A 25,736-nucleotide genomic window follows, 5' to 3' on the forward strand; every position below is an offset into this window, starting at 1 on the left:
TCTGATACTAGTGCTTTGCCAGGCTTCAGTCCAAATAGGAGAAGGAAAGCTTGAGTCAGGTCTGCTGCAGAGTCTGATCATACTTGAGGTGTGAAACAAGCAAACTGCACAGTCATCATCATCACTGTGGTGTTGAAAGGAATTATGAGATGATAGACTTGAGCAAGTGGTGTGTTGAAAGGAATTATGTGATGATAGACTGAGCAAGTGGTGTTAGGTAATGAATGTTTTGTCACCATGAGCGTGTGTTCTTGCCAAGACTCATCTGTGAGCATCTGAGGTTAGAACTTGCCTTGAAAATGGTCCATCAGACAAAGCAAGCCCTTGCAGTCAGATGGCATCCAAGGTCCCATAGCTGCCTACAGGCTGCACGTACATAACTGTCTCCACTTACGAAGGGCATGAGCAAATTCTAGGACAGCAGCATCCCACAGTCTGACTTAAGCATCGGATTGCATGTCCCTACATGTTTTATTCGACTGAGAAAGGAGTTTTAAAAGCTGCTTCGTTCATTGCTGGGTTAGTTACATTTTGCCAGGGTTACTCCAGTAATCCTGTCAACATGTAACATGCAAAGTGACAGTCTGTCATTTGTCTGGACTTAATTTAGCACTTCATTAGCCCACGAGATACTAAAAGCTCAGGAAGAGTGTGAAAAATCTCTCTATCTTGGCTAATGATTAGAAGACTTCATGGATTTTGAGAGTAATTTATTGCAGGCCGATACTGCCTGAAGAGTTAAACATCAACTTCAACCATTTTAAGACAAGTTATTCATTTACCATTTCCTACTGATTGTGTTCAGTATCGAGTTTCTTTGTCCTCTCAAAGACGATCTCAGAGGACTACAGTTAATGGCGATTGAACAGCGGAGGACCTGAAATTACCTTGCTTAGGGGTCACCATTAGGAATAGCAGCCTGGTTTATGCTTTTTTTGTGCCTTCAGGCAGCTCATTTGCTGCCTGGAAGCTGATTGCATGCTGTTAGTACACATTCAACACAGCTTGAGAGGTCCTAGGCAAGAGCGCATTTGGTTTCTTTTCCACTATCTCCTCTTTTTACCTAGGGTTCAAAGGGATTATAAAAGTGTATTGCATGGTAGAAGGTAGTGTCTTCAGAAGTCCAGAGGGTATATCAAATAAAAAAATCATTATGTCTTTTAGTGAGGCTTTGACACAAAGCTGCTTTGTAAAACAAGAAGTACAAGTGTTTATACTGTGTGACAAATCATGATGCGTACTGGCAACCCTGAGGAGCCCAAGACACCCAAGACATAACTCCAGTCTTGGACTGTGACCTTTATTTGCTCTGACACAGGTCTCTTGTTTCTGAGACTGAAAGTTCAGTACCTCGCACTGTGGAGCTGGCTCATGTATTTGTGCTGTGAGCTGCATTGGACAGTAAGGAAATCGTTTAGGTTGCTCAAGTCAATACTTTTCTCAGGGAGAAGAGTGAGAATGCAGCAATGCATGAATAACCTCATAATTAGCTGTGTGGCTGATTTCCTTACTGAAATGTTTTCCCCAGGAAAGGCCATGGAATGTAACTGCTGACTGGGTACAGGAAGCATCCTCCTGTAACCAAATGCTGTACTCCCCTCCATGGTGTTGGAGGAGGTGATTCATGTTCTTGCCTTCCTTATTCCTTCCCCTTCTCTTTGTCTGTTGATTTCTTTTCTTTCCAGTAGATCTCAGTGTCCAAAGTACAGTTTTGCTTTCAAGAGCTGATTTGGGTCCTTTCCTGTGTAGAACAGAAGTATTTTAAGTGTCAGGGCTGGAAATGTAAGTGGGGTGTAGCTTTCTGCATTTTGTCCAAAAAGGGCAGATGCTACTTCAAACTTGTCATTGTGGATTTTGATGGGCTGAAGGAGTCATGTGTAACTGACTGTGCAGGAACAGGCAACTCTTACTAATATTTAGGTCTGTGAGAGGTAGATAACTATTGTGAACAAGTTACAGTAGGAGACAGAAGATTGTGATAGTTCCAGCAGAAGTTTTATCTGTGGTCAGTGAGTTGCTGTATTTAATTTCAGAGCAAGTAGTTAATAGTTGTTCTCCAAAGGTCTTACTGTTTGGTTGGTTGGTTGGTTTGGTTTGTTTTGTTTTTTACAGGTGCAACCTAGGTTGATTAATCCGCTGAAGAATTTGAGACGTCTTGGTCTCAAGCTTGTGGTGGAGTTTTTTTCTGATCGGGAGACTTACAACTTTAGTGTGGAAGAAATCAATGCAGTTTTCCATGCAGTGGTATGGCCCCAGGTAAGTATTCCTTGTTCTTCCAAACAACTTGCATGTAACGTGTACTGGAGTCTGTCATGTCAGCTATGTCTGTCATAAGGTTAGATACAGCCTCAGACAGATTCTGGCATTCTGGTGTGTATGTGCAAGGCCAGTTGCTTGGCTCGTGTCTGATTAGTCCTGGAATAATCAAGTTGCAGGCTAAAGTACAAATTAATTCATCTGAATAAAATGGATGTCATTTCTTTGTTCTTAATCACAGAAGCAGACTTCTTGCCTGGATGCTTCAGGGAAGCAAAATAATGCTTGTCACTTCTGGGTACACTTTGGTACTTTTCTGTGTGCCAGTTATTTGGCCTGTGGTAGAGGACTGCAGAAGCAAATGGTGCTGCAGCAAAGGAGGGACCCATCAGGGTCTGTCAGTGGGCTGTGTGCTCTTTTGCCTCCCTGCTGGGAGTCCCCTGTGAGCACAGAGACAAAGCACAGAATTGTGTCTGTCATCAGAGAAATTTAGATCACCTCTGAGCTGGGAAAATGCACGAGTGTGAGAGGAAGAGAAAACACAGAAATTGTGCTGGCTGTCTCAGTGCATTGGGCTCTGAGGTTGTGAATGCCTGTACTAGGTGCTGGGTTGTCTGCTCTAGAAACAGTCCTCTTCACCCACAGGGTAGCTGAGCAAGATGGGTTGACTCCAGCAGAGCTGTTCTGCTGAGGTTTTGGGGGTATCTGAATGTCCTACTTCTTTGCATCAGGAAAGCCTGTCAAAGAGCACCAGGGGTAACTGCTACGCTCTGCGTAACCTCAGATCTGCTTCTGCAGACATTGTGTTTGTTTACATCTACCCTGCTTCTCTGCTCTATGAGTAACAATATGTGATGTGTAGTATGTGTGTGTGGACAAATAGTAGATAAAATGGTTTCAGGCATGCATATAGCTCTGTATTTCACTGAGCTGAGTGGTGCTCCTGGTTTGTCCGTTTAGCCTTGTCCTGGTTTCAGATAGGATAGTTAATTTTCTTCCTAGTAGCTGGTACAATGTTGTGGTTTGGATTTAGTATGAGAATAATGTTGATAACACGCCGCTGTTGCAAAATTGTGCTTACTCAAGGCTAGGACTTTTCAGTCTCATGCTCTGCCAGTGAGGAAGGGCATAAGAGGGTGGGAGGGAGCATAGCCAGGACAGCTGACCTGAACTAACCAAAAGGATATTCCATACCACAGCATGTCATGCCCAGTATAGCAGCTGTGGGGAGTTGGGCAGGAGGGACCAGTAGGGCTGGACATCCATCAGCAAGTGATGAGCAATTGTATTGTGCATCACTTGTTTTTGTGTAGATTTAATTATTCTTTCTTTTTGTTATCTCCTTTTTCATTACATTATCAGTAGTATTAGTATTGTATTTTACTTTATCTCAGTTATTAAAACTGTTCTTACCTCAACCCGTGAGTTTTACCCTTTTCCAGTTCTCCTCCCCATCCCACCAGCTGGGAGTGAGCAAGTGGCTGCATGGTACTTAGTTGCTGGTTGGGGTTAAACCATGACAGTTCTTTTCAAGGCCAGGGTTCCACATGAGCAAAGCAATGAATATTTACTGCAGTCCCAGAGCAGTTCAGGCCTTAAGTCAGCAATGCAGTTAGTGCTTTTGGGGAGTATTGTGTTTGGAAACACTGAGTAAATCTGAAGTAGATGTAAAATTGTTATTAGTTAGAATTCATGTTGTCCTTACATATGTCAGAAAGACATAGCTGGTTTTGGAGCTTGGAGGGTAGTATGGTACAGATGCTCCATCTAGAGGGAATCTTATGTAGGGAAATCCATGAAGATCCGATTTGGGGAGAACAATTGTTTGGCTTGTGTGCTTTCCTTTTTTAAAACTATGGAACTGAGATGTATAGAAACTCATGGAGAGCGCAGATTATTTTAAGCCTGTTGTACTTGGAACTGGAGTTTTCTGCTTTTCATATCCCAGGAGTTTGCTGCACAGTCTTGATATCATTATCCTGCACAGCAGCATTGCTGCAGGTTTGAATTAACAGTTTACTCTTCATTGTACATTATTCAGAAAAGCTTTGTTTTATGCAGAGCAATAACATTACCAGCCTCTTGGGGCAGGAGAAGAAGCTTTCTAAGACCTTGGCTGTGATGGTCAGACCTGCCTTCTTTTCTGGTCCTGAGCCCAGATGGAGCTAGTCCAAACCCTGCATGCACCATCCTGGCTATTGCCCTTGAATGCACTGGAGCTTCCTCTGCCTGTATGCTTGCTAACAGTGCCCTGCTCACAGTCCAGCTGTGGTCAGGGCAGAAAACCAGCTGTGTGACTTGCATGCAGCCTGTTGGGTTGCAGAGTGGCAAAGACCTGCCACTAGGTTTCTTTTACCTGTATCCGGTCATGTGAAAGAGCAGCAGCTACTGTGTAGGGCTTAGGCTAGGCAGCTCTTAGGTGTGGTTGTTTAGGGGACAGAACCCTGTTAGGAGATCCCATTCCTGGGATGTGGTGGAGTGCTTGAGCCTCTCCCTGGGCAGAGAGGGTGCTTATATAGCAGCGAGAGAGTGGAGGCATAGAACACATGCTGGAATGGCATGTGCTGTGGCCAGGGCATAGGAATTACAGGAGAAGTGAGTCTTGGGTGTTGCGCTTGAGATCTCATAGGTATGGTATGTCTGGGAGAGGTTGCTAGGTCTTTACAGCAAATATGAGTCTCCATGGGGAGCCAGTTTCGAGGGGAGGACAAAAGTGGTAGCTGGAATAGTGTATACATAGGAGTAAGATAATCTAAGAGTGATTCCACAAATATTGAGGAAGATGGAAAAATTATGATGAGATTACTTTCTAGAAAAAGGTAAACTGTAGATTACAGTGAGGTCTTTGTTAGAGATGAGGGATTTAAGTAACCTCATGTTGCATTGGTATCTGATTTTTATCTCCTTTAGGTGTGCAGGTTGGCTTCAGAGAGCCAGTATTCTCCAACTTTTCTGCTCAAACTCATTCATACCTGGAGTAAGAATCCCAGGTAAGTGTTCTCCTTGCAAAGAAGTACTTCTGTGTGCACAAAATTCAAAGAAAAAAAGGCATGCTAACAGATTATGAAAAATTATGTCAAAACTCATATTTCATTTTTCTATTAGACTGTTATCCTTTTGAAGGCAGTCCAAATGCAGTTGGGATGCTTTCCAATTTATGCAATTATTCTCTTTTTAGTAGGCTGTTTTTCCCATATGTTAGCAACTAAACACACATGTAGCCCAAACCCTGCTGACAGGTGAGGAGAGAAGGGCTGCCTTCTTAGAATATGTCTGCATTTTGACCTATGACTTCTTAGTCCTGGGAGGTGGGAAGTCAGTTTCATAATACATAATTTCATTCATGTTTTTTGATTCCTTATTTTTTTCTGTATTATGAAAGAATATCGGCAGGTTCAGCGTGGAATCTGTGACTGAGACTGCAGGCTGTAAAAGAGGGATTTTTTTATATGGAGACAGCGAGAAATTCCAACTCAGCTGGCTTGAGTGATTTTTGCCTCTTTCACAGACTCACTGCTTTTCCTTTGCCTCATGTATCCAGTATGTGGTTTAAGACAGATCATTTCAGGCATGAACTTAAATACAAACTTCTGTAACAAATGATATTGGATCATTAGATTAGGAGCAGACTAACAGGAGACTTGATCAAAACATCTGTGGAGAAAGGGTTATATTTAGATCACAGTATCACAGTATGTTAGAGATTGGAAGGGACCTCAAAAGATCATCTAGTCCAATCCCCCTGCCGGAGCAGGAACACCTAGATAAGGTTACACAGGAACGTGTCCAGGCGGGTTTTGAATGTCTCCAAAGAAGGAGATTCCACAACCTCCCTGGGCAGCCTGTTCCAGGTTCGTCACCCTCACTGAGAAGAAGTTTCTTCTCAGGTTTAAGTGGAACCTCTTGTGCTCCAATTTGTACCCTTACCCCTTGTCCTTTCATTGTTTCCACTGAGAAGAGCCTGGCTCCATCCTCGTGACACTCCCCCTTTATATATTTATATACACTAATAAGGTCACCCTTAATCTCCTCTTCTCCAAACTATAGAGACCCAGCTCCCTCAGTCTTTCCTCATAAGGGAGATGCTCCACTCCCTTAATCATCTTAGTTGCCCTAACATGATGCTATGATGCTATCTTGAAGAAGGAAAAGGGACTTGATGACTTCTGAGCCTCCATTCATTCTATTTACCCAACGTTTTTTATACTCTTTCTCTCAGGTATTTCCCCTTGCTGGCTAAGCAGCAGCCAGATCACCCAGAGTGTGATATACTGACAAATGTGTTTGCTGTGCTGTCAGCCAAGAATCTGTCTGAGGCTACATCCAGTCTTGTGATGGACATAGCTGACAGTCTTCTCAACAGCCCAGATTTTGAACCCACGGAGCAGGTTTCCAGTTTGAGCGTAACTGACTGTGCTGTCACAGTCACTGGAGACGTGACAGAAGGTATGCCTGCAAAAGTTTTGAGGGGCACGTTGGGTGCTTTGGATGGAGGTGTTAGATTATGATGAGGTTGTCTTTTCAGTGGCTGGGAATACCAGGGAAGGAGACCTCCCAGTGGAGATGGAATTGTCAGTGTACAAATTTGTCTTGGCATGCTCAAAAACAGTAAAGTACTGCTTGTCTAATGACTGGTGAAATCCACATTTAAGCATCAGGGTCCTGAGCATGGAGCAGTTCTTTTTGAAGAATAAAAATGTTTGTGGTGTTGACCTGTTTTGTCTGTGAAGCCTTGACTGATGCGATAACTTCAAGAACTCCATTGCTGACTTGACTCTGAGCCTAACACCAAGTTTTATATAATGGCCCCACTCCCTATATGTGCATGGTCATGCATCACTTTGATGTTCAATCTGTGCTTCCTGACAAGAAAGACCTGTCACTGATTCCTTTTATCTTTGAGTGGTAGTAGACAGGAAGGGTGGTGTGGTGTGTTCGATGCTGCGGAGCCATCTTTCACCTGTAACACTCAAAGGTAGTGGGAAGATCACTTGATTGCTGTACCCTTGTTATGGCAGCTTTATTTGTCCAAGAGGTCAGTGATAGAATAGAGAAAGCTACACCTAAAAAATGTTCCAGCCATTTTAGGAGATGGTAACTACCTTTGAGGAATGTCCTTGGTACCTTTTGATAAGCCCAAATTTACCGAGACTATTACTGAAATCTGCAAGGAGAGCTCTTATTGTCTCTGTATGCTTGCTTTGGTTCCAGCTCAAACATGTTAGACTTTGTCTCAGCAAGTGCTGGTGCATATTCCCAGCATCCTGCTGCCCTGCACATTTGTAGCTGCCACTGGTTTTCTTTCTTTCACTGGTGAAAGAAAGAAGCCTTCTTTACGTTTCTGCCTTTGTTTATTTAGGGCTGGATCTCCCTTCTGTTGCTTGCAGCACAGAGTTGGGTGTTGCTAACTGTTGTATCTCTTACAGAGACCCTCACCCTAGGTTGCCGCTTGGTTATGCCTCATGTTCCTGCCATACTTCAGTACTTCAGCAAAACAATGTTGAATGTGGAGAAGGTGAAAAAGAAAAAGTATAGAGCTCAAGTCAGCAAAGAGCTGAGTATACTTTCTAAGTAAGTGACTTTTTAGAGCTCAAAACAATTAAAAAGTTGGAAGGTGGGAGGAAGAAAGAGGCTTTGCATAGTAGGTTCCAAATCAAAACACATTCTGTCTCAAACTATTTAAATTTAGAACAGTTGAAAGTACCTGGATCTGTCATTGACCTTGCAAGTTGCTGATGACAGGGGCAGAAAGTTTTCAGAAATTGATTCTAGCTGTTTCTGTTGCTGGTACTCATAATCAATGTCTTGGGGGTAGGAAAAGGTACAGAAATGCCTTTTGTTCCCTAGTCACATGGAACTGCAACTACTTTGGCTGATTTTGGTGGGAGCGCTCTCTTTGCCTGGATGGGCTGACAAAGCCCTGTGATATGGCACTAGTGCTGGCTGAGGAATTCTTTGCTCTAGACTGGTGATTGGATTGATGTAAAATAGTAAATTACCTTGTCTCGTTGTGCAGGATCAGCAAATTTATACAAGAAAAGAGTCAGAATTCAATGCTTGTGAGCCTTCTCCTCCCTTTCCTTTACCAGAGTAACATGGAGCAGGTAGGTAGAAATTACTTTTTCCCCCTATTCAACATATGGGTTGTTTTTTTTTAATAAAGTATGTTTGTTTAAGATGCCCTTTCTTATGATTAGCCTGAAATCAAGTCTTTATGTGTTCGTAGCCTGCTCAGAATGCTATGCCATTGTGTGTTGATGGGTATGAGTCATTGAATACTTCCCAGGAATGCCAGTGCCAAGGCTGACTCCGTTCCTCCTTTTCATGGGGAAGGTCTGCAGAATTTTTTTATACCGTATTTACCTCCTTTGCCACTGTAGTTCAAATCCCTTACAGTGTTCTTCACTGTGGATTTTATGCACCCCAAAGCCAGTTCATCTGTACAGCGATATGAATACATATGATTGAATGTGGTGAGGCACTGGAATAGGTTGCCCAAGGAGGTTGTGAATGCTCCATCCCTGGCAGTGTTCAAGGCCAGGTTGGATGAGGCCTTGGGTGATACGGTTTAGAGCAAGGTGTCCCTGACCATCATGGCAGGGGGATTGGAACTTGATGATCTTAAGGTCCTTTCCAACCCTGACTATTCTATGATTCTAATATGTGTGTAATAATGTGTGATTCTAATATGCTGTGTAATGGCCAGTGCTACACTGGTCTGTTGCAGGATGAAAGGCAAACATACAGTATTATTTGTGTCCATGCCCATGGCAGGGGGGTTGGAACTAGATGATCTTAAGGTCCTTTCCAACCCTAACTGTTCTATGATTCTAAGGTTATTAATGTGCTCCCATAGCTCCTGCTTCCATTTTGTTCTCCTTCCTCTCTTAAGGAATCTATCTGTAGGTACAGAAGTGTTGCCTCGGAACTGAAACTTCCCTAAAAGCCTAAATTCCTCAGGCACGGAAAGCATATGTGCTGCAGTTGAAGGAAGCAGAGCTCTTCATTGCTTAGGCTTTTGTAAACTGTAAAGTAAATCAAACACTGAGAGTATTGGTAGACTATTTTGTCTGTTTCCCTCACTGCCAAACCTTGTTTTCAGGACTGCAATCCCATCTGCAATGAATGAATCCGTTGTTTATTCAGGTTGATTGCCTGAATCCTTGGATCAAGGTTTTGTTTCTCTTAAAAGACATGCAGTTGCTCCATGAGAGATTTTAGGCTTGCAGAAAGAGCTGCTAGGCAGAAACCTGTAGCTTGTACTTTGCAAGTGGTCATTTAATTCTTCACAAAGGGTTCTTGGGTTTTCAATCTCTGAGTTACTAGGGAACCACATATGATTTCCATTCAGGGAGATCATACAAGTATATGATGTTAATGTTTGCTTCACAGGCTAAAGAGACTACTTTTTAAAGCTCTGTTAGTTCTCCTGATCTTTGAGTCATTTGAGGAAAGACACACAAAAAACGTGTTCATCATGATGGCACTTGTCTCTAACACTGTTGTGTCTAATTGAAAAGTTGCAAGCGCTTCTGAGAGATTCCATGATTGCATTGAGTGTGTCCTTATCTCTCTCTTTCAGAGTACAGAGATTGACATTCTGGAGACAGTACAGAACTTGCTGCAGCACTGCTCAAACCCTACAAGCTTTCTTAAACCACTGGCAAAGCTTTTTTCTGTCATCCAGAACAAACTGTCTCGACATAAGTTGTGCTTGGTATTTCAGGTATTGCATTTTTTACGTGTCTTTCTGTGCTTTTTTTTCACTTCTTCTAAGCAGTCAAGAACAAAATAAGTAGCAGTGTTTTGTCTTTGTTGTACATGAGCTTAAAAACGTTTTTAATCTACATTGTCTCTCAAGTTGTATTATGTTGTATTGTATACAGTAGAAATTAAGGAGCTGCACAAAAATTTGTATAAGTTTTGGCTTATGCCTGCTTGACATGAGCATCACGAGGGCTCTTTTGTAAGAAAAGCGAAATAAAGCAAAATTCCTCTGTAAAAAAAAATGTATTTTATGAAATAAGAATGGATTTCAGCATCCTGAAGGTGATTTTTATTTGTATTCTTCTCTCACAGATTTGTAGCAGTCAGGCTGTTTTGTACTTGTGAAGTGACTTGTATAATTTGTTTTTCAGCAGGAAAACTCAGGAAACACTCTGTAGATACTTAAAAATGTACGATCTTAAAACACATCTTCCAAGTTATGGAAGAATAACTGTTAGTAAGCTTCTAAAAGGAGAGAGATTGATGTTGTTGCTTAATTTTTTTTGCTTGAGTGGTCAAGTCTTGAGTTCTCCAAAATTTTAACAACTATAGCTGTTAAAGTATTATCTTTTATGTTTCTTTTTAGACTTTATCTGATTTGGACAGTGAACTGAAGTACATTACTGATGTTGTTAAGGCATGTAACAAGTTTCTTTGTTCCCTTTTTTCCCCGACATTATATTGTCATGTGTTCTGGCTACCTTCATGAAAAACTTGTTGCTCTCTCATAGCTGAATGCCTTTGATCAGCGACATCTCGACGATATCGACTTTGATGTGCGTCTATCAGCATTCCAGTCAATCACAGCCCGCATCAAGGAAATGCAGAGAGTGGATATCAACTTCCTCATCCCTGTTTTGCACAACTGCTTCTATACCATCCAGGTTGGCTGGCTGAATTTTCCTTCTCTTGCTTTGTGCACCATGTGTCCATGGTGAATCTAATTTCCAAATTATTTCTGTTGGCTGATTTTTAACATTCACGGAGCACGTTTGAGTCTTCTTACAAACACCTGTTTTTAAGGTTTTCCTGCTTGCCTTTTCATCTGTGTGTCTAGAAGGGTGAATACAGTGCAGCAAGAAGGCTCGCAGTGCAGTGCACCTTTCTGTCAGTGAACCCTTCAACTGTTCAATCAATTTGTACTGCATAAAAGGCATATTACAATCTTTAAAGGCTGCTTTTCTCTTTTTTGAGGCATGTTCTGGATGTGTGGGCCTGCTGGTAAATCTAAAAGGATTTTTCTTGTTTGGAGGGATGGGCATTAGTTCGGGGCTAGAACTTTTATGGGAAAGGGTCAAGAGTTACTAGGTTGCTATAGGCCTTATGTTGTGTCTGGTGATACTGTTCAGTCCAGTCTTTCAGGGAGAAAAAGGTGTCATATCCAGACTCATGTGCTGCAATTTCTTCATCCACTCAGCTAGGGGATATGGCTCTTAGTGACAACGCAAGCGTTTGCTTGACAAGTTTTATCCACCGACTGGCAGAAATCAACCACACAGATGATGACTACAGGGAGCTAATCCAGCATACTCTTCTGGAGTCTGTGAGAAGGGGTCTGAAGAGTAAGACTGAGGTAAGGCAGTGCTATCTGATTACACATCTCCAACTGTCTTCAGGACAGCAGGGTGTATGAGGCATTTCTATGGATGAATTCTTTTGAGTCCCTTGCTGGGAAAAGAAGTGCAGGTACCTGCTCTGAACTCACCATTCATTTGAGCTCTTATAAAAATCTAAAATGTTATAGAACTCAGCTGCCGTGTATTTCTTTGCCGTTGTTCAGCTTTTCTTAGTTGTAGCTCATTCTTTGGAGGGGAGACTTTAATTTATGTGCAGTCCAAAATATAGGTGTATTTGCTGTTACCAAAGAATAGGACTTGTTGGCCTAAGCCACTTGCAAATGACAACACTGCTCTTCTGAGCAGTGTGTAGCAACTTCTTCAAAGGGTATTTAACCATTTGCTGCTTGTGGTTTGCAGAGCATCCAGCAGGACTACACATCATTGCTTTCCTGCCTCATTCAGACGTTTCCAGCAAATCCTGAATTCCGGGATTTGGTCCAGTTGACCAACTGCCATGATCCCGACATGGACTTCTTTGAGAACATGAAACACATGCAGGTAAAAGGCAACAGGCATTCCCTAGTGCATCTCCCCACTCTGCCAAAGCAAAAGCATTTTACTGTGGAGTAGTGTCTTCCAAATCATCTGTGTCTTGTCTTTACAGAGAAATTGAACCTGTGGTCATTAGATATTGTTAAAAAAAAAAAAAAAGGGGATGTGGCCATCATCACAAGGGTGATTATGAGTCAAATTCATATTTTATCTAAGGAATTCTTGATTTTATGATTTAGGAGCATTTTTGTTTGCCTCTTCCTAATTTAGCTAAAAGAACTGCTTTCATTTTATATGATTGTTCATGATCCTTAGCAGGCAACTCCACTTTACAACCTGTGTGTGACCCAGCCCACAGTCAGTAACTGTCCTGAGGATCCCTCTGACATAGGCAGGGAACAGGTCTTTTTGGTTTTTTCTTCCTAGCCTGTTCTCAGCTACTCTCTGTCTGGAAGATCAGCAGCCCCTTTTCATTCACAGACCTTTGTAATTTAAATGTTGCACAAAGCCTGGTCTCCTTTTTTTGTCTTGCAGTATGAAAACACAGTGTTTCTCCTGCTTTCAGAGACACAATGAGAGAGAACCTTTTTGTTACGTGTGTAGTTACATGTAGAGTCTAATTATTTTCCTTGTAGTTTTATCAGGCCTTCTCATCTTTTATCAGTTGCCTCCCTTGTCTGATACCTGAAGAAGGCAGTCTTATGATTGTGAATTGACCATGAAATATCACATTGAGTTGGAATATTTATTGAGGTAAAATGCTAGTGAAAGGCCAGAGACTGAAGGAAAAGGGAATTGCCTTTCCTTGGAAATGACCATAATATGTTTATGTAATTATTTAAACTGGAGGCATTTTCAGAACTGCTGAACATATGTGCTTCCTCATGTTACCTGACTAAAGCCCCACCTCATTCACTGTCTCTCATGTTTGACTCAGATCCACAGGAGGGCACGAGCTCTGAGGAAACTGGCTAAGCACCTCATGGAAAAAAAGCTTGTGCTATCTTCTAAATCCCTGCAGAACTACATCATGCCTTATGCTACTACTGCCATTTTTAATGAAAAAATGCTTAAGGTAGGCTTTTACATTGAATGCATCTATTTGAATATTGTCACCTTTCTTGTAGCCCATTCTCCACAAAAGACTTTAAAAGGCTGATAGGTTTGTAGAGTGAGTGTCCCCCTTTCAGACAAGAGCTCTCCGTTGCTTTTGGTAGCAGAAAGAGGGTTTGCAAGCTGTAGATGCAGTCTGGGCCCATTCCTGTGTCTGTTAAACCCATCCTGTTTCTTAAAGGTGGATCTCTGTAACTCTTTGGGGATTTGGGCTTTTTTTGTTACTTTGTTTTGAGCTTTTTACTTGGGGTTATATTTGTTCGCATTTTTTTATAATCAGGTTATTATTTTTTTCCCTCTGTCTCCAAACTTCTCTCTTCCTGTTCAGTTGTGAGGTTACTGTTTGGCAGCAGAATATGCGTGTTAGGCAATGTGGTCTGTGCCTAGTAATTGAGGTGGAAATAAATACTGTTTTCTCTGGAGTTATAGGGGAACTGCAGGAATCTGCTGGAAACTTCTGAAATTGTTAGCAGTTTTGTAATTAAAGTTTGAAGGGTGACATTTTGCAGTCACTTTCCATACATTTATTGAAAATATATGTGGTGAAATTACTGGTAATGTCAATATGGCTATATTTTCTACTTGTGACTTAGAAAAGCAAGGTTTCACACTTCTATAGCTCCCTGCACACTGTCAGGAGAACAGCAGAGCTGCTCATGTCAGACCAAGCAAATGTCTAATTCTCTTATTGTAAGAAATATTCTGAAGCAGAAACAATTAAAACACAGGACCCAGCACATACAGCCATACAGGCTGTGCCCAGCAGTAAAGTGACTGCAGTTGCTCTTTGACCAATGGGAGGTAAAATGTGTTGATTGAAACTTTGGTGAAGAAACAGACACGTTTTATTTCACATCAGAAGTGGGTTAATGATGTGCATTTCTAGTAGATCAGTGTAGCCCAGCAATGTCCCATGTGTCTGTGGTTAGATAACTTGACTGGTTTTTAGTTCTTCACACAAGTGATCCCATATATGTACTTACGTGGGAAAAGTTAAATGCATGCAGAAATGCTTGGAGGACATGGATCTGGAGATCTGCCTGTAGAGCTGTGCCTTTTAAAATTTGGTTTGGTTTGGTTTACCTGGTGATCAGGAGATCTAAAAGAGCTGAATTCCAAACATCTCTACTAGACAGACATTACATCTGGATCTTGGTTTTCTGAGTAAAAATATGGTTTAGAGACATGCTCCTCATGAATGCTAACAGCAAATCAATTTCTGTCTTTTTGGCAGCATGAAAATATGGTAACAGCCTCGGTTGAAGTTGTTGGAGCTGTCTGCCACCATCTCTCGTGGTCAGCGTACTTGTACCACTTAAAGCATTTCATCCATGTCCTGCAAACAGGACAGATCAGTCCAAAGCTGGGAGTCAGGTAGGTACTATGAGAAATGCTGCTCCAAGTTTCTCCAAAGACTGCTAAGGGAAAATTCAGTGTCTTAAGAAGCATCACATGCATTTTAGCCTCTTCCCTGGTATGAGAGATTGCTGACTTTGAGGTGAGCATGTGAAAGTGAAAGTGGGCATAGTCTTGCAGTCTGAAACTATGAAGGATTAACAGGCCATTACTTTATCATGCTGTATCTCACTGAGTGCCTGTCAGCATCAGCAGCCTCTGCTTCTGTCAGGCTGTCCCTGCTCTGTGGTACACGTCCAGTGCTCCAGTACCACTGCCTGTGAGGTTTCACAATAAGCTAGGTCACAGACTGTGTCTGAAAAGCAACCAGTTTTTATTTCCCAGGTTGTTATTTCAGTATTTGAGTAGAGGGCTGATCTACCTTTTTGAGCAGAGGGCTGATCTATCTTCATGTTTTCCTTCCGCAGCTTGTTAGAGACAGTGCTGGAAGCCTTTCACTTTGACTATGAAACACTTGAAAAACAACTGGTGACCATTGACAATGAAGGTGAGCTTTCTGCTCCAGATTATAGAAACACTAAGTGTTCAAAGTGCATCGAATCAGCCTAGCCCTGAGGTGTCATTATCAGAAACCAGTATGCCACAGCTTTTGTACCCAGTAAAACAACTCTGATTGTTTGCTGTCACTGATGATAAGTAGCAGCTTTGTCCAGGACAAAGCTATCACAAGAGCTTCTTATAAGGGCTAGATTTTTTGGCCTCCTGTGTTTACCTATGCTTTTGGCAATTATTTCACAGAAGCTGCTGTCATGGACCTTGAGCCAGCAGTGGAAGCTGAAGCCATGGAGCTGGAGCAGAGTGAAGGGGAAGAAGAGGTGGTTGAGGAAAAGAAAGGCAAGAATCTCCCTGAGCAGCTGGCAGAACCTGAGCAAGCAGCTGAGACATCTGAAGATGCTGAGCAAGTGACCAAACCTGTTTCTTTCTTACCCCGAAATAAAGAGGAGCTGGAGTGTCTGATCAAACACATTCAAGATACGGTTACGGTCAACATCTTGCCTAAATTGCACAGGTGTATTGTTGCAAAGGTGAGGAGTTGGCATTTGGAAAGGTGCTTTACAGGCTGTGCCTGTAAACTATAAAGGTTGAGGTGCTAATTCAGAGCCAGTGGAAATGCAGCATGTGAAAAAAAGTAGACACAAACTGAGAGAAACCACCTGAAAGTACAAAAAAGGCTTCATCTACTTTGTTGTGCCATGGGTATTGACACACACCCTCTGGACAATGGGAGTGTGGTGTCTTTACTTCCCTGCTGAGAACTGGCTTTAACCACGCAGGTGAAACAAAGTCAGTTTGTGCAGCTTATTGGAAAGTTCTCAGTCACTTGCTAACACCCAACTGAGCTTCTGTATTGAAAACACAGGGATTCATCTAACCTGTGCTTTAGCTGTCTGGGTTTTTTCTGTAGTCAGACGAGGGTAGGAGCTTGCCTTGTTGGCCTCCTCTAGAGTTTGTTGAGAAAAGGCCAGATTATTACAAGTGCATTGTGTCTTGCTCTCTTACAAAGGTTAAAAGAGATGAAGAACACAAGCTTGTGAAATCCAACGTTGTGAATGATGATGAGGTAGTTCGTATTCCATTAGCTTTTGCAATGGTCAGGATGATGCAGTGTCTTCCCAAAGAAGTGATGGAAGCCAACCTGCCAAGGTAAATACCTTTGGAGCAACATAAATGCTGTTCATTGTTCTGGGAGTGACTGCAGGCACCTTTCTCAAGCTGTCTTTAAGTGCGAAGTTAAAGCCAAGAGGAGCATTCTAACAATCCTTAAATACTTATCTTGGAAACTTGTTTTCCTAGTTTCCTGCTTTTCTCCTCTCTCAGCATCTGACTTCTGTAAAACTTAAGTTTGAAAGGAACTCCATAAATCCTTAAATTAGAGCAGAGGTGTGAAGCCAGGAGAGAATAATGTACAGAAAGATAGAACAATTAGTAAAATGTCTTGAAGGACAGTAAGTGTGTGTGTGACTGTAAGGCCTTTCTGCAAGGCTGCCTTTGGGTATAGCTCAGGTTGTGGAAGAGCCCTGAAAAGCAGCTTCCTTAGCTAGCAGTGTAAGTAGTTCCCCTCTGTTTGAGGGTGAGCTAAGCTGTCTCTCTGTTTCCAGCATCCTGCTGAAAGTCTGCACATTTCTGAGGAACAGATTTCAAGAAATCCGGGACATTGCCCGTAACACCCTCACTAAGATCATGGAAGTGCTGGGAGTGCAGTACCTTCTATACATCTTAAAAGAGATGCAGTCCACTCTTGTCCATGGATACCAGGTAATGGTGAAATTCTTCCTCTTCTGCTCTCTGTAGGGGTTTTTTTATATGTTAGGAGGAGAATCCAAAGTGCTACTTAAACTATTTTGCACTGGTAGAATAGCTTGGTGTAATACGACTAAACACTATTGGTAGTGCCTACTGATGACTTCACAATGTCAAGTGGCAGATGAGGGTTTGTACCCACAGAACTTGGAGTCTAAGCGGGGAGGAAGTTAAGATCTCCTTTTCTTTTTGCAATGAAGAGTTTAGGTATGGAGGTGAAGGATGACTTTCTAATTCCCATAAGAATTAGTGGTGAGTTGCCACAGAGACTGCACAGTATATGGTGATGCTAATTGAAGTCTTGCTTCCTAAATCAAGAGCCAAGGCTCTATTAATTCATATTTCCTCTTTCCACGGTGGTTGGAGGTACGAATAATTTTCTATGTGAATTACCACAGTGGAACAGTGTGAGCTTCTGGCTGCTATAACAGTGAAAGTGCTGATTAGCCCAACCTAAAAGTATCTGTTAAGAGCCCTGGGGAAAGAGGAGATTCCAACCCTTCTGCCTGTGAAGGTGCAGGTGTCCTTTTCCTGCTGCCAGTATATGGATTCTTGTCCTCCCAGTGACTTATTTTTCCTATGATAGCTCAAGTGCAGTCTGTGAGCTGTGATGTCTTTGATATGGTATTTTCCCCATACAGTATTATTAGAGTTATATGCATGGGTTTGGAAGCATTATCTGTTCTTTTTTTTCTCTAGCTCCACGTGTTGACTTTCACTGTGAACCTGTTACTGAAGGGCCTTACTACCAGGCTCAGTGCTGGTGATTTGGACCCCTGCTTAGATATCCTGATTGAGGTAAAAACTATTCAAGATTGAAGGAAACAGCATCATGGAGTGCCTCGGGCAGGTTCCGGGAGGAGAAGGTTTTGTGTACATTTTCTCAGGCTTGGCAGCAAACAGGGCTGTTTATGTGTGGGTGCGGCAAAGAAAGAGGCATGAGCAGACCCCTTGTAGAGATGCTAAGTATATTTGGGGCTGTATCCTGAGCCCTGCATCCTGGGAGGTAATGGGTTCAAGGTTAAGGTACCTGGCTATGTTTCCCTGTACTCTAAATGGCTGAGCAGGTCAACAGACTTGTCAAAGACAGTCAGTGTGGTTGATGGGGCCCAGGAGCTCAGATGACCACCCAGATGGGGTATATTTGGATGGTTTGGTCTGACTGCAGTCAGACCTCCTTGTATCACACCACCACAGGTAAGCATTCTCATCTGGTGTACTTAAACTGGGGTGTTTTATGTTGACAAAAGAAACCTAGACGTGATCTGTGGGAAACCTGGACAATTATTTTTCTCTGTTGGTGAGGAAAAATCACGGTGTTCTGTTGCTGTTGTAGAATCTGGCTTTGCTTTTCTGCTCCTCTCATTCACTTCTCTTGCCTGTTTTCCAAAGATTTTCAACCAAGAGTTGTTTGGGAATGTAGCTGAAGAGAAGGAAGTGAAGGGAATTGTCTCCAAGGTAATGGAAGCACGCAAGAACAAGAGTTATGATTCCTATGAAATCCTTGGAAAATTCATAGGAAAGGGCCAGATGACAAAACTTATTCTGCCACTGAAAGAGGTAAGAAGAGTCAGCCAGAGTATTTCTTAGCTCTGAGCACCCTAAATTCTATATGGTCATATGGTCTAAAAGAAACTCTAAAGACTCCAGGTGGCTACTGTGAAATTACCTATATAATCTGAGTTCCCATTTTTCTTTTGGAAAGCAGTAGGCACCCAGGTTGTAAGATGAAAATGGCATTCTGGGAAGCTTTCAACCCCTGCTAGAGAGGAAACATCCCACTATGAGTTCTCCATGCCCTCTCCCTCTGCCAACTCTTATTTCCTCTGGAGCTCCAAAGTCCTACAGGGCTGCTTTCTGGTTTGATCTTGAAGGAAATGTCACCAAAATGTATTCAGGGTCTGTCCATGTGCAGTAATTGCTTTTCAGAGTTGAGGTTTTTTGAGCAGAGTACAAGCTCACAGAAAAATGGAACCCAGTGGTTTACTTATGAGCTCTGAAGTGTCCTGGTGGCCATAGGTAAACTGGCTGAAGGCTGAGAAGAGGCTGGAGAGAAAGGGAGTCACGCTGTGGTAGAGCTGAGATGATGGAGTGCTGTTCATGAAGAGAGCTGGGGACACAGGACAGCATGTGATGAGAGACAAATTGTTCTGGCTTTTCCCATGATTTCTAAATACAGATCACAAACCATTGCCCTCTTGTTGCCCTCCTGACTCTCATTATTGTGCCTTTGCAGATTCTGGAGAGCACCACAAGCTTGAAGATAGTCCGGAAGGTGCATGAGGCACTGCGTCACATCATGCAAGGGCTGATTTTCAATACAGACATGAACGCAGAGTCCCTTCTCCTGCTCAGTCATGGTCTCATCAGTGAAAACTTGCCTCTGCTCACTGAGAAGGCCAAGTGAGTTCCAGGATGTTATCCAGGTGGTCTGTTATCAACTGGGAGGTTTGCTTGCAGAAATAGCAGCTCTCAAATCCAACCGATCAAATGTGTGAGAGTTTCTTTGCTTTCATCTGCCTTCCGTTTTTAATGCAAGTGAGTTATTTAAACAGAGGGCAAGAAGAAAGCTTGGAAATGGAAGTTAACACTTGCTGAACTCATGAAAGTGTGTTCCTGCAAGTGTTCAGGGCCTTCAGCAAGGCTTTTTCACCATCTGGTGAGCCCATATATGCATTCGGGTGTTTGGATGAAGGGACAAGGGTCAGTGTTTAGAAGTGAGCTACAAACAGCTTTGTAAGAGGCGTTTGGGATCCTAGATATTTTCATGGAGTCAAGAACGAAAAGAACTGTGGGCTGTCACTTGATCACTTTGCTGGTGGAGAAGTCAAGGAGAGCCACTGGATTTCCTCTCTGTCTGGGGGTGTCACTGCTCAGAGCTGGGTCTGGATGCCTTGCATTTCCTGTGTTATGTAGGCCAGCTTGCTCTATGATCTGACAGCTGTTTGCAGACTCCTTGGAGTTTTTGTAAGCCATCAGAAATTGAAGTAAATACCAGCAAATGAAGTGCAGTGGGCAATGGCAGGAGGTGCATTTGCTTGAAGGAACTGCCGAAGCTGTTCGGTCCACTAAGGGAAAGAAAAGTGGGGATGTTATGCAAATCAGTGTTGTCTTTGTAACAGCCATACTATTCTCAAGTCTGAGAGTCCCATCTGTTGTGCAGCTCCCAAGTTTGTTTTATTTCATTGTGTTCTGGCTGTAACCTCCTTTTGCTTGCTGTGTGGGTAGCAGCTGAGCGCAGTCCAGCTCTCTTCACTCCCAAGAGAAGCTTGTTGTGTAGAGGGTTGAAATCTGAATATTCTCCTTTCCAGAAAACAAGTTGCCCCTCCTCCAGATCCTCGGCTGCAACCTGAGAGCTGCCTGTTGCTCCAGCCCACTCCTACGAGAGGGGGGCAGAAAGCACGTGTCAGCAGCAGGACTAACATGTATATCTTGGTTGATTCAGGACTTCGGGTAAGGATCTCCCCAGATAGAAAGCTTTGCAGTCAGCATTGTTGTTAACAGTATTCAAAGGAAGGTGTTATGAATATATTGTCTTAACAACACAGCCACTAGCCTTAACTTTGTTTTGCATGTGGTAACCGCAGTGGTGCCTCTTAGAGAGCTATGAAAAGTGCTCAGCTTGTTGCAGATAGTAGAATGGGGTAGGGCATTAATTCTACTATAACCTGAAACAATGTGGAACCTTACTTGACTTATTTGAGTCCCAGGCTGACTTTGAGATGAATGTCCTGTGTTTTCTGTGCCAGCTGCTGCACATGAGCCTGAAGAGGTCCAAAGTAAATTCTTCTGAGGAACATGCTTTGGAAATGTTAGACCCTTTTGTTCTGCTGCTTCTAGACTGCCTGAAATCTATGGATATCAAGGTACAGTTCCGAGCTGAAATCTGCTATTCTGTCTGTTGTACTAAGAAAGGTCCTGCCCATAAATGTCATCTTGTAGTTGATCTGCAGGAGAAGAGAAAACCATCCAGTTTTCAAAGCTTGTTTCATAGATGTGTAGATTAAGTTGTTTGAGGACATATTATACCAAAGGGGAGGAAGGATTATTGCTGATGGAGGACTGAATGGTGTGTCCCTAGTGTTGCAGATTAAAGTATGGACCAGTTCTCCTGGAGCATGTTCATACAAGGACTTTGCAGACTTCATATGCTGTTTGTGAAGGAGGTTTATGAGGTCCTGTGGCTGCTGCAAGCAGTGTTGTCACAACTGTGGGGTTTTTTGATCCAACTCCAATGGCTTCATTCTCAGCACCATAGGCAGCTTCCTTGTTGGTTAGTTTTAGGTTTGAGTGAGAGCCTAGGAGAGGATCTGTTAAATCTTGAGTTTTCTGGAAATGGGAGGCATGCCTCATACGCTATCAGATACCTGGAACAGGGATTTCAGGTGACCTGGGTTTTTGGCAGAGCAACTTCTATGCCTTGAAGGCGCCTCCACTTCAGAAAGAGTGGCTGCCATCAGCATAGTGTTAATGTCTTTACCTAGTAAAATCAAAGTTAGAGAATTAGGGAGTGGTAGGTAGTGGTTTTAGAACTCAGCACTTTTTTGTATTACATACAAATGGTTTGAAAGAGGTTGATCTTGTTAGCTAATTGCCTTTTACCGGAGTTGCAGATAGCCTGCTCTGTCTGTAACAGAATGAGAAAGTGTTCTTCCACTGTCATTGTACACATGTGCTGTCCTTTGGTTCTTTCTTACAGGTGATAACTGGGGCTCTGCAGTGCTTGGTATGGCTTTTGAAGTTCCCTTTGCCTTCTATCAGTACGAATCTGGAGCCACTGATCAAGCAGCTTTTTCTCTTGCTGAAAGAATTTGCCAAGACAGGAATAGCCAAAGGCCAGAACTTCCACCTGGTTGTGAGCTGTTTCAAAGTAAGTCAGACCCAGCTCTACTCTTTCCTAATTTAGGATTGACTTTGTAGAATGAGAGTCTTCCAACTGCAGATCCCTCCTGCAGCTGACCCTGGAGGAGGCAGTCTGGAGATCACAAGATAGCAGGGAAAGTGTGGCCTTGCTGATTCTTTCCCAAGTGCAGACTTCAAGAAAGTTACCAAAAAAAATGCACAGCTTGGATCTGAAGAAGTGTTTTTACAAAAGCATAGTTGCCTTCTTTCTTCTTTTATAATAGTATCTTGTTACCACCCTGTCTTTTGAGAAGTGTCAGTACTGTACTTGAATAGCTTGCTTTTAACATGATTCACTGGAGTAAACCCTGGCAACTGATGTGAGACAAGGGAAGGGGGCAGTTATTAACAGTAATAACTACACTTACAGTACGCAGTGTCTTCCTGTAGATACCTTCTAAATGCTTTGCTAAATTAATTACAGCTTCATGATCATAAGGGAAAGTTACAGTAATTCATGCTCAATGCCAGTACCAGAATAATTTTTTCTCTTCCTGTGTCCCTGCATCACGGCTCATGTCTGTGAGCATCCCCAGTCATTTCAAGGACAAGTCTGAATTTGTGTATTGGCTTGCATTCGGTTTTTTGTCTCACAGTTGCCAGCTGAAAGGAAGATGTGATGAGAACAGTGTTAGCTGCATGTTTCAGAGCAGCAGTTTGTCTTTTCAAGCTTAAGTGGTACAAACAAAGTCAGGCTTTGGTGTAGGCTTGTGTTTTATGGCACTGCATATGTATTGACAATGTACAATTTGATTCTGTAGTGCGTAACAATACTTGTGAAGAACACAAAGAGTCAGATAACAAGCAAACAGCTCCAAGTGTTGCTTGGCTTTGCTGAAGAAGACATTTATGATTCATCACGCCAAGCCACTGCCTTTGGCCTTCTCAAGGTAATTCTGTGCAGCATGTGTATGGGTTCTGTGAACCACTGGAATGGCAGGATTCTCCCTCCTATCTCATGTCAGGAACAGGCCATAGAATCCTGTTAAAGCTTTCTGTTATGGGGAGCAGGAGCAAGCAGCAAAGCTTTCCTGTTTAACTTGTCACTCTAAAATTCTTTGGGAGGCTGTTTTGTACACATGCATAAGAGGATCCATTTGGATCTGAGTTCATTTTTGCTGAAGATTCAACATCTGTGGTCATTAGACTGAGTGTTCTGTGTCATCCAAAAGAAACAGAAACAGATGTGGATTTGAAAGCCACCTTTTTGTTTTTTTACAGTTGTTCTGGCTATGTTTGGGGGTCTGAAAAAGTCAGTGTTAAGGTAGTACCTGACACCATTGTAGTCCCAGTTTATAGTACTGTATCTCATGCTGTGCAAGCAAAATGACATGTCTCCAGCTGTGCTTTCACATTTCTAGGCTATTTTATCCAGGAAGCTGATTGTGCCTGAAATTGATGATGTGCTGAAGAAAGTTGCCCAGCTGGCCATCACAGGTCAGAGTGAGCCAGTGCGAGTCCAGTGCAGACAGGTTGGTAGAATGGAGTCATCTTACTTCCTTTCCAGCTGTCTAACAGGCTACAGGGCTTAGTGTCCATCCCAGATCTAACAGACATGTGCCCTAGCCCTGCTGAACCCCTAACCCCATTTTCCCTTCTTACTAATCCTTATTTCCCATTACCTGTCTGTCTTTAGTTCTTGTGACTGGCGCATAGCAGAATCACAGACTGCTTGCCTATAGCACCACATCAACACATCCTTTAAATATCTAGGAATGACAACAACTTCCCTGGGCAGCCTCTTCCAGTGCTTGACAACCCTTTCTGTGAAGGAATGTTTCCTAATATCCAGTCTAAACTTGTCCTGGCACAACTTGAGGCCATTTCCTCTTGCCCTGTCGCTTGTTACTTGGGAGGAAAGAACGACACCCACCTCACTACAACCTCCTTTCAGTTAGTTGTGGAGAGCAACAAAGTCTCCCCTGAGCCTCCTTTTCTCCATGCTAAACAACCCCAGTCCCCACAGCCATTCCTCACAGGACTTCTGTTCCAGACCGTTCACCAGCTCTGTTGGCCTTCTCGGGACATGCTCCAGCACTTCAGTGTCTGTCTGGTAGTGAGGGGCTCAAAACCAAACACAGTGTTCAAGGTGCAGCCTTACCAGTGCTGAGTACAGGGCAAGAGCCTGCTCAGCAGCAGTGACATAGTACCTCCTTCAGAAGCTTTTAGGCCCATATAATGATGAGCCATGCCCTTTTCTGGATCCCAGCAGAAGAGAATTTGCCACAAATCCATGATTCCTCCCTAGTACATCTTCATTCTTTCCAAGCTAAAAGCAATCTAAAGGGAGGAATTGGTTGCTTCATTTCAGGCATTAGGATACACATGCAGCAGGAGCAGTGTGTAACCAAATAGAGCATTTCCATAGTTACAGGATGAATTCTGAAGGATGCAGAATCTCTCTTAACAGAAGCTTGTGCAAATCACAGTAATACTCTAAAGACTGATCTGGCAGATGTCAAACACCTGCAGATCCTGTTCTGAACACAGAGCTTGGAAGCAGTTGTTGGCCTCTTGTGTAATAGGAACGGGGTAAAAGGGATGATTCTCGTAAACTTGTTGCTCCATGGCTGAGTTCTCTTCATAACCTTTTTACCAGCTTTTGTGAATGTTCCTTGTAACTCCTCTCTGTCGTGTTGTTTTTTCTTTCCAGATTTACCTAAAATATATTCTGGACTACCCCCTTGGTGACAAGCTGAAACCGAATCTGGATTTCATACTCGCACAACTGGAGTGAGTTTGTAGTCCCAACATACCTGTCAGAGCAGAACCTAGTTGCTTAAATATGACCTTAGTGGCCACTAGGTGTGCCAAAGGGCTCTTGAGGAGGCAGAGACAGGTTGGTTGGTAAAGGAAGTTGTCTTCCTCTTCCCTATTTCACAGCTGGTTTTGCTGTTCTTTGAAAGCAAAGGTTCTGTTGTTTGCTTAGTGGTTAACCAGTTCCACTGGTTGTGAACCAGCTGAACTAGAAAATCCAGAAAAAATAATGGAATGCACTTACTTGACGGCTGTCCCGTGGCACTGGTCTCAACTGCAGCTACAGGCACAGCTGAGATCAACTGCACCAGTTCAGCAGGATCAGTGTGCCTGAAACCTCCACCTGAGCATGACCCCTCCCTTGTTCACAGTGACAGTAGCTGACCACGTTCCCCAGCAGCATAGCACGGTGCAGCTGTGCTGGCTCAGGGTAGCTGGAGCCCTTTTTGGCCTGTTTGTCTCCCTGTGACCATTCTCTGAGTGATGGAGCTGATGGGCCTGCTTCTTCTCTCCTCCTAAGTATCAGACCAGGTCTGGTAGCTATTACAGAAAGATCCCTGTCAGTGTGTGTTTCTGGCATAGGCCATTCGTGTAAATTGTTAGCATCTTTATAGAGTATTAACCCAGCCCTAACCATTGTTTCCTCACAGGTACGAATATGAAACTGGAAGGGAATCTGCACTGGAGATGATTGCATACCTCCTTGACACATTCCCAAAGGTAACAAGCACCTCTCAGTGTTCCAAGCATCAAGCAGTTACTGCAGCTTTCAGTAAGAGTGTTTTCAGAACAGTGTATTTTGGAAGCACTTGGTAGTTCCTGCAATCTCTTACCACAGGCAGAATGTTCACTTATCTCTAAAGAACCTGGCTTTGCTCCAAAAGAGATATGACATGCTGGAAAGTCTGCGGTTCTTTATCTAATGTGCTCAGTCTGCAATTAAAATAAAGCTCAGTCAGCTGGGGTTTGGATAAACTTGGTGGTGATTTATGCCAGTAAGAGACACAACCAGTTTAGGAAGTGGGGCATGAATACAAAGTCTAGAGTTTTCTCATTGTGGGGGTTTTCAGCACTGGTGAGAGATGGTTGAACTGGTATCTGTTTGTTGGCCGA

The 25,736-nt window shown here is 42.9% G+C and overlaps 1 protein-coding gene across 1 annotated transcript in view; it reads left to right on the forward strand.

Annotated features, from left to right (window-relative positions):
• The window catches only part of UTP20 (UTP20 small subunit processome component), a 62,425-nt gene that overhangs the window by 27,280 nt on the left and 9,409 nt on the right, over positions 1-25,736 (forward strand). The window contains exons 28-53 of the mRNA XM_061357396.1: positions 2,113-2,256; positions 5,167-5,246; positions 6,476-6,702; positions 7,683-7,827; positions 8,273-8,360; positions 9,839-9,982; positions 10,610-10,660; positions 10,755-10,907; positions 11,441-11,596; positions 12,000-12,140; positions 13,072-13,209; positions 14,482-14,621; positions 15,071-15,150; positions 15,402-15,688; positions 16,168-16,307; positions 16,763-16,919; positions 17,664-17,762; positions 18,357-18,524; positions 19,201-19,367; positions 20,276-20,417; positions 20,714-20,830; positions 21,664-21,834; positions 22,628-22,756; positions 23,228-23,338; positions 24,520-24,599; positions 25,274-25,343. Coding sequence (XP_061213380.1) covers positions 2,113-2,256; positions 5,167-5,246; positions 6,476-6,702; positions 7,683-7,827; positions 8,273-8,360; positions 9,839-9,982; positions 10,610-10,660; positions 10,755-10,907; positions 11,441-11,596; positions 12,000-12,140; positions 13,072-13,209; positions 14,482-14,621; positions 15,071-15,150; positions 15,402-15,688; positions 16,168-16,307; positions 16,763-16,919; positions 17,664-17,762; positions 18,357-18,524; positions 19,201-19,367; positions 20,276-20,417; positions 20,714-20,830; positions 21,664-21,834; positions 22,628-22,756; positions 23,228-23,338; positions 24,520-24,599; positions 25,274-25,343 — 3,525 coding nt within the window. The remainder of the gene's footprint in view (positions 1-2,112; positions 2,257-5,166; positions 5,247-6,475; positions 6,703-7,682; positions 7,828-8,272; positions 8,361-9,838; positions 9,983-10,609; positions 10,661-10,754; positions 10,908-11,440; positions 11,597-11,999; positions 12,141-13,071; positions 13,210-14,481; positions 14,622-15,070; positions 15,151-15,401; positions 15,689-16,167; positions 16,308-16,762; positions 16,920-17,663; positions 17,763-18,356; positions 18,525-19,200; positions 19,368-20,275; positions 20,418-20,713; positions 20,831-21,663; positions 21,835-22,627; positions 22,757-23,227; positions 23,339-24,519; positions 24,600-25,273; positions 25,344-25,736) is intronic.

Source organism: Neopsephotus bourkii, unplaced genomic scaffold (assembly GCF_033783945.1).
Source record: "Neopsephotus bourkii isolate Nb327-2 ecotype Australia unplaced genomic scaffold, CSIRO-AGI_Nbou_v1 NB_107, whole genome shotgun sequence".
NCBI classification, from domain to species: domain Eukaryota; kingdom Metazoa; phylum Chordata; class Aves; order Psittaciformes; family Psittacidae; genus Neopsephotus; species Neopsephotus bourkii.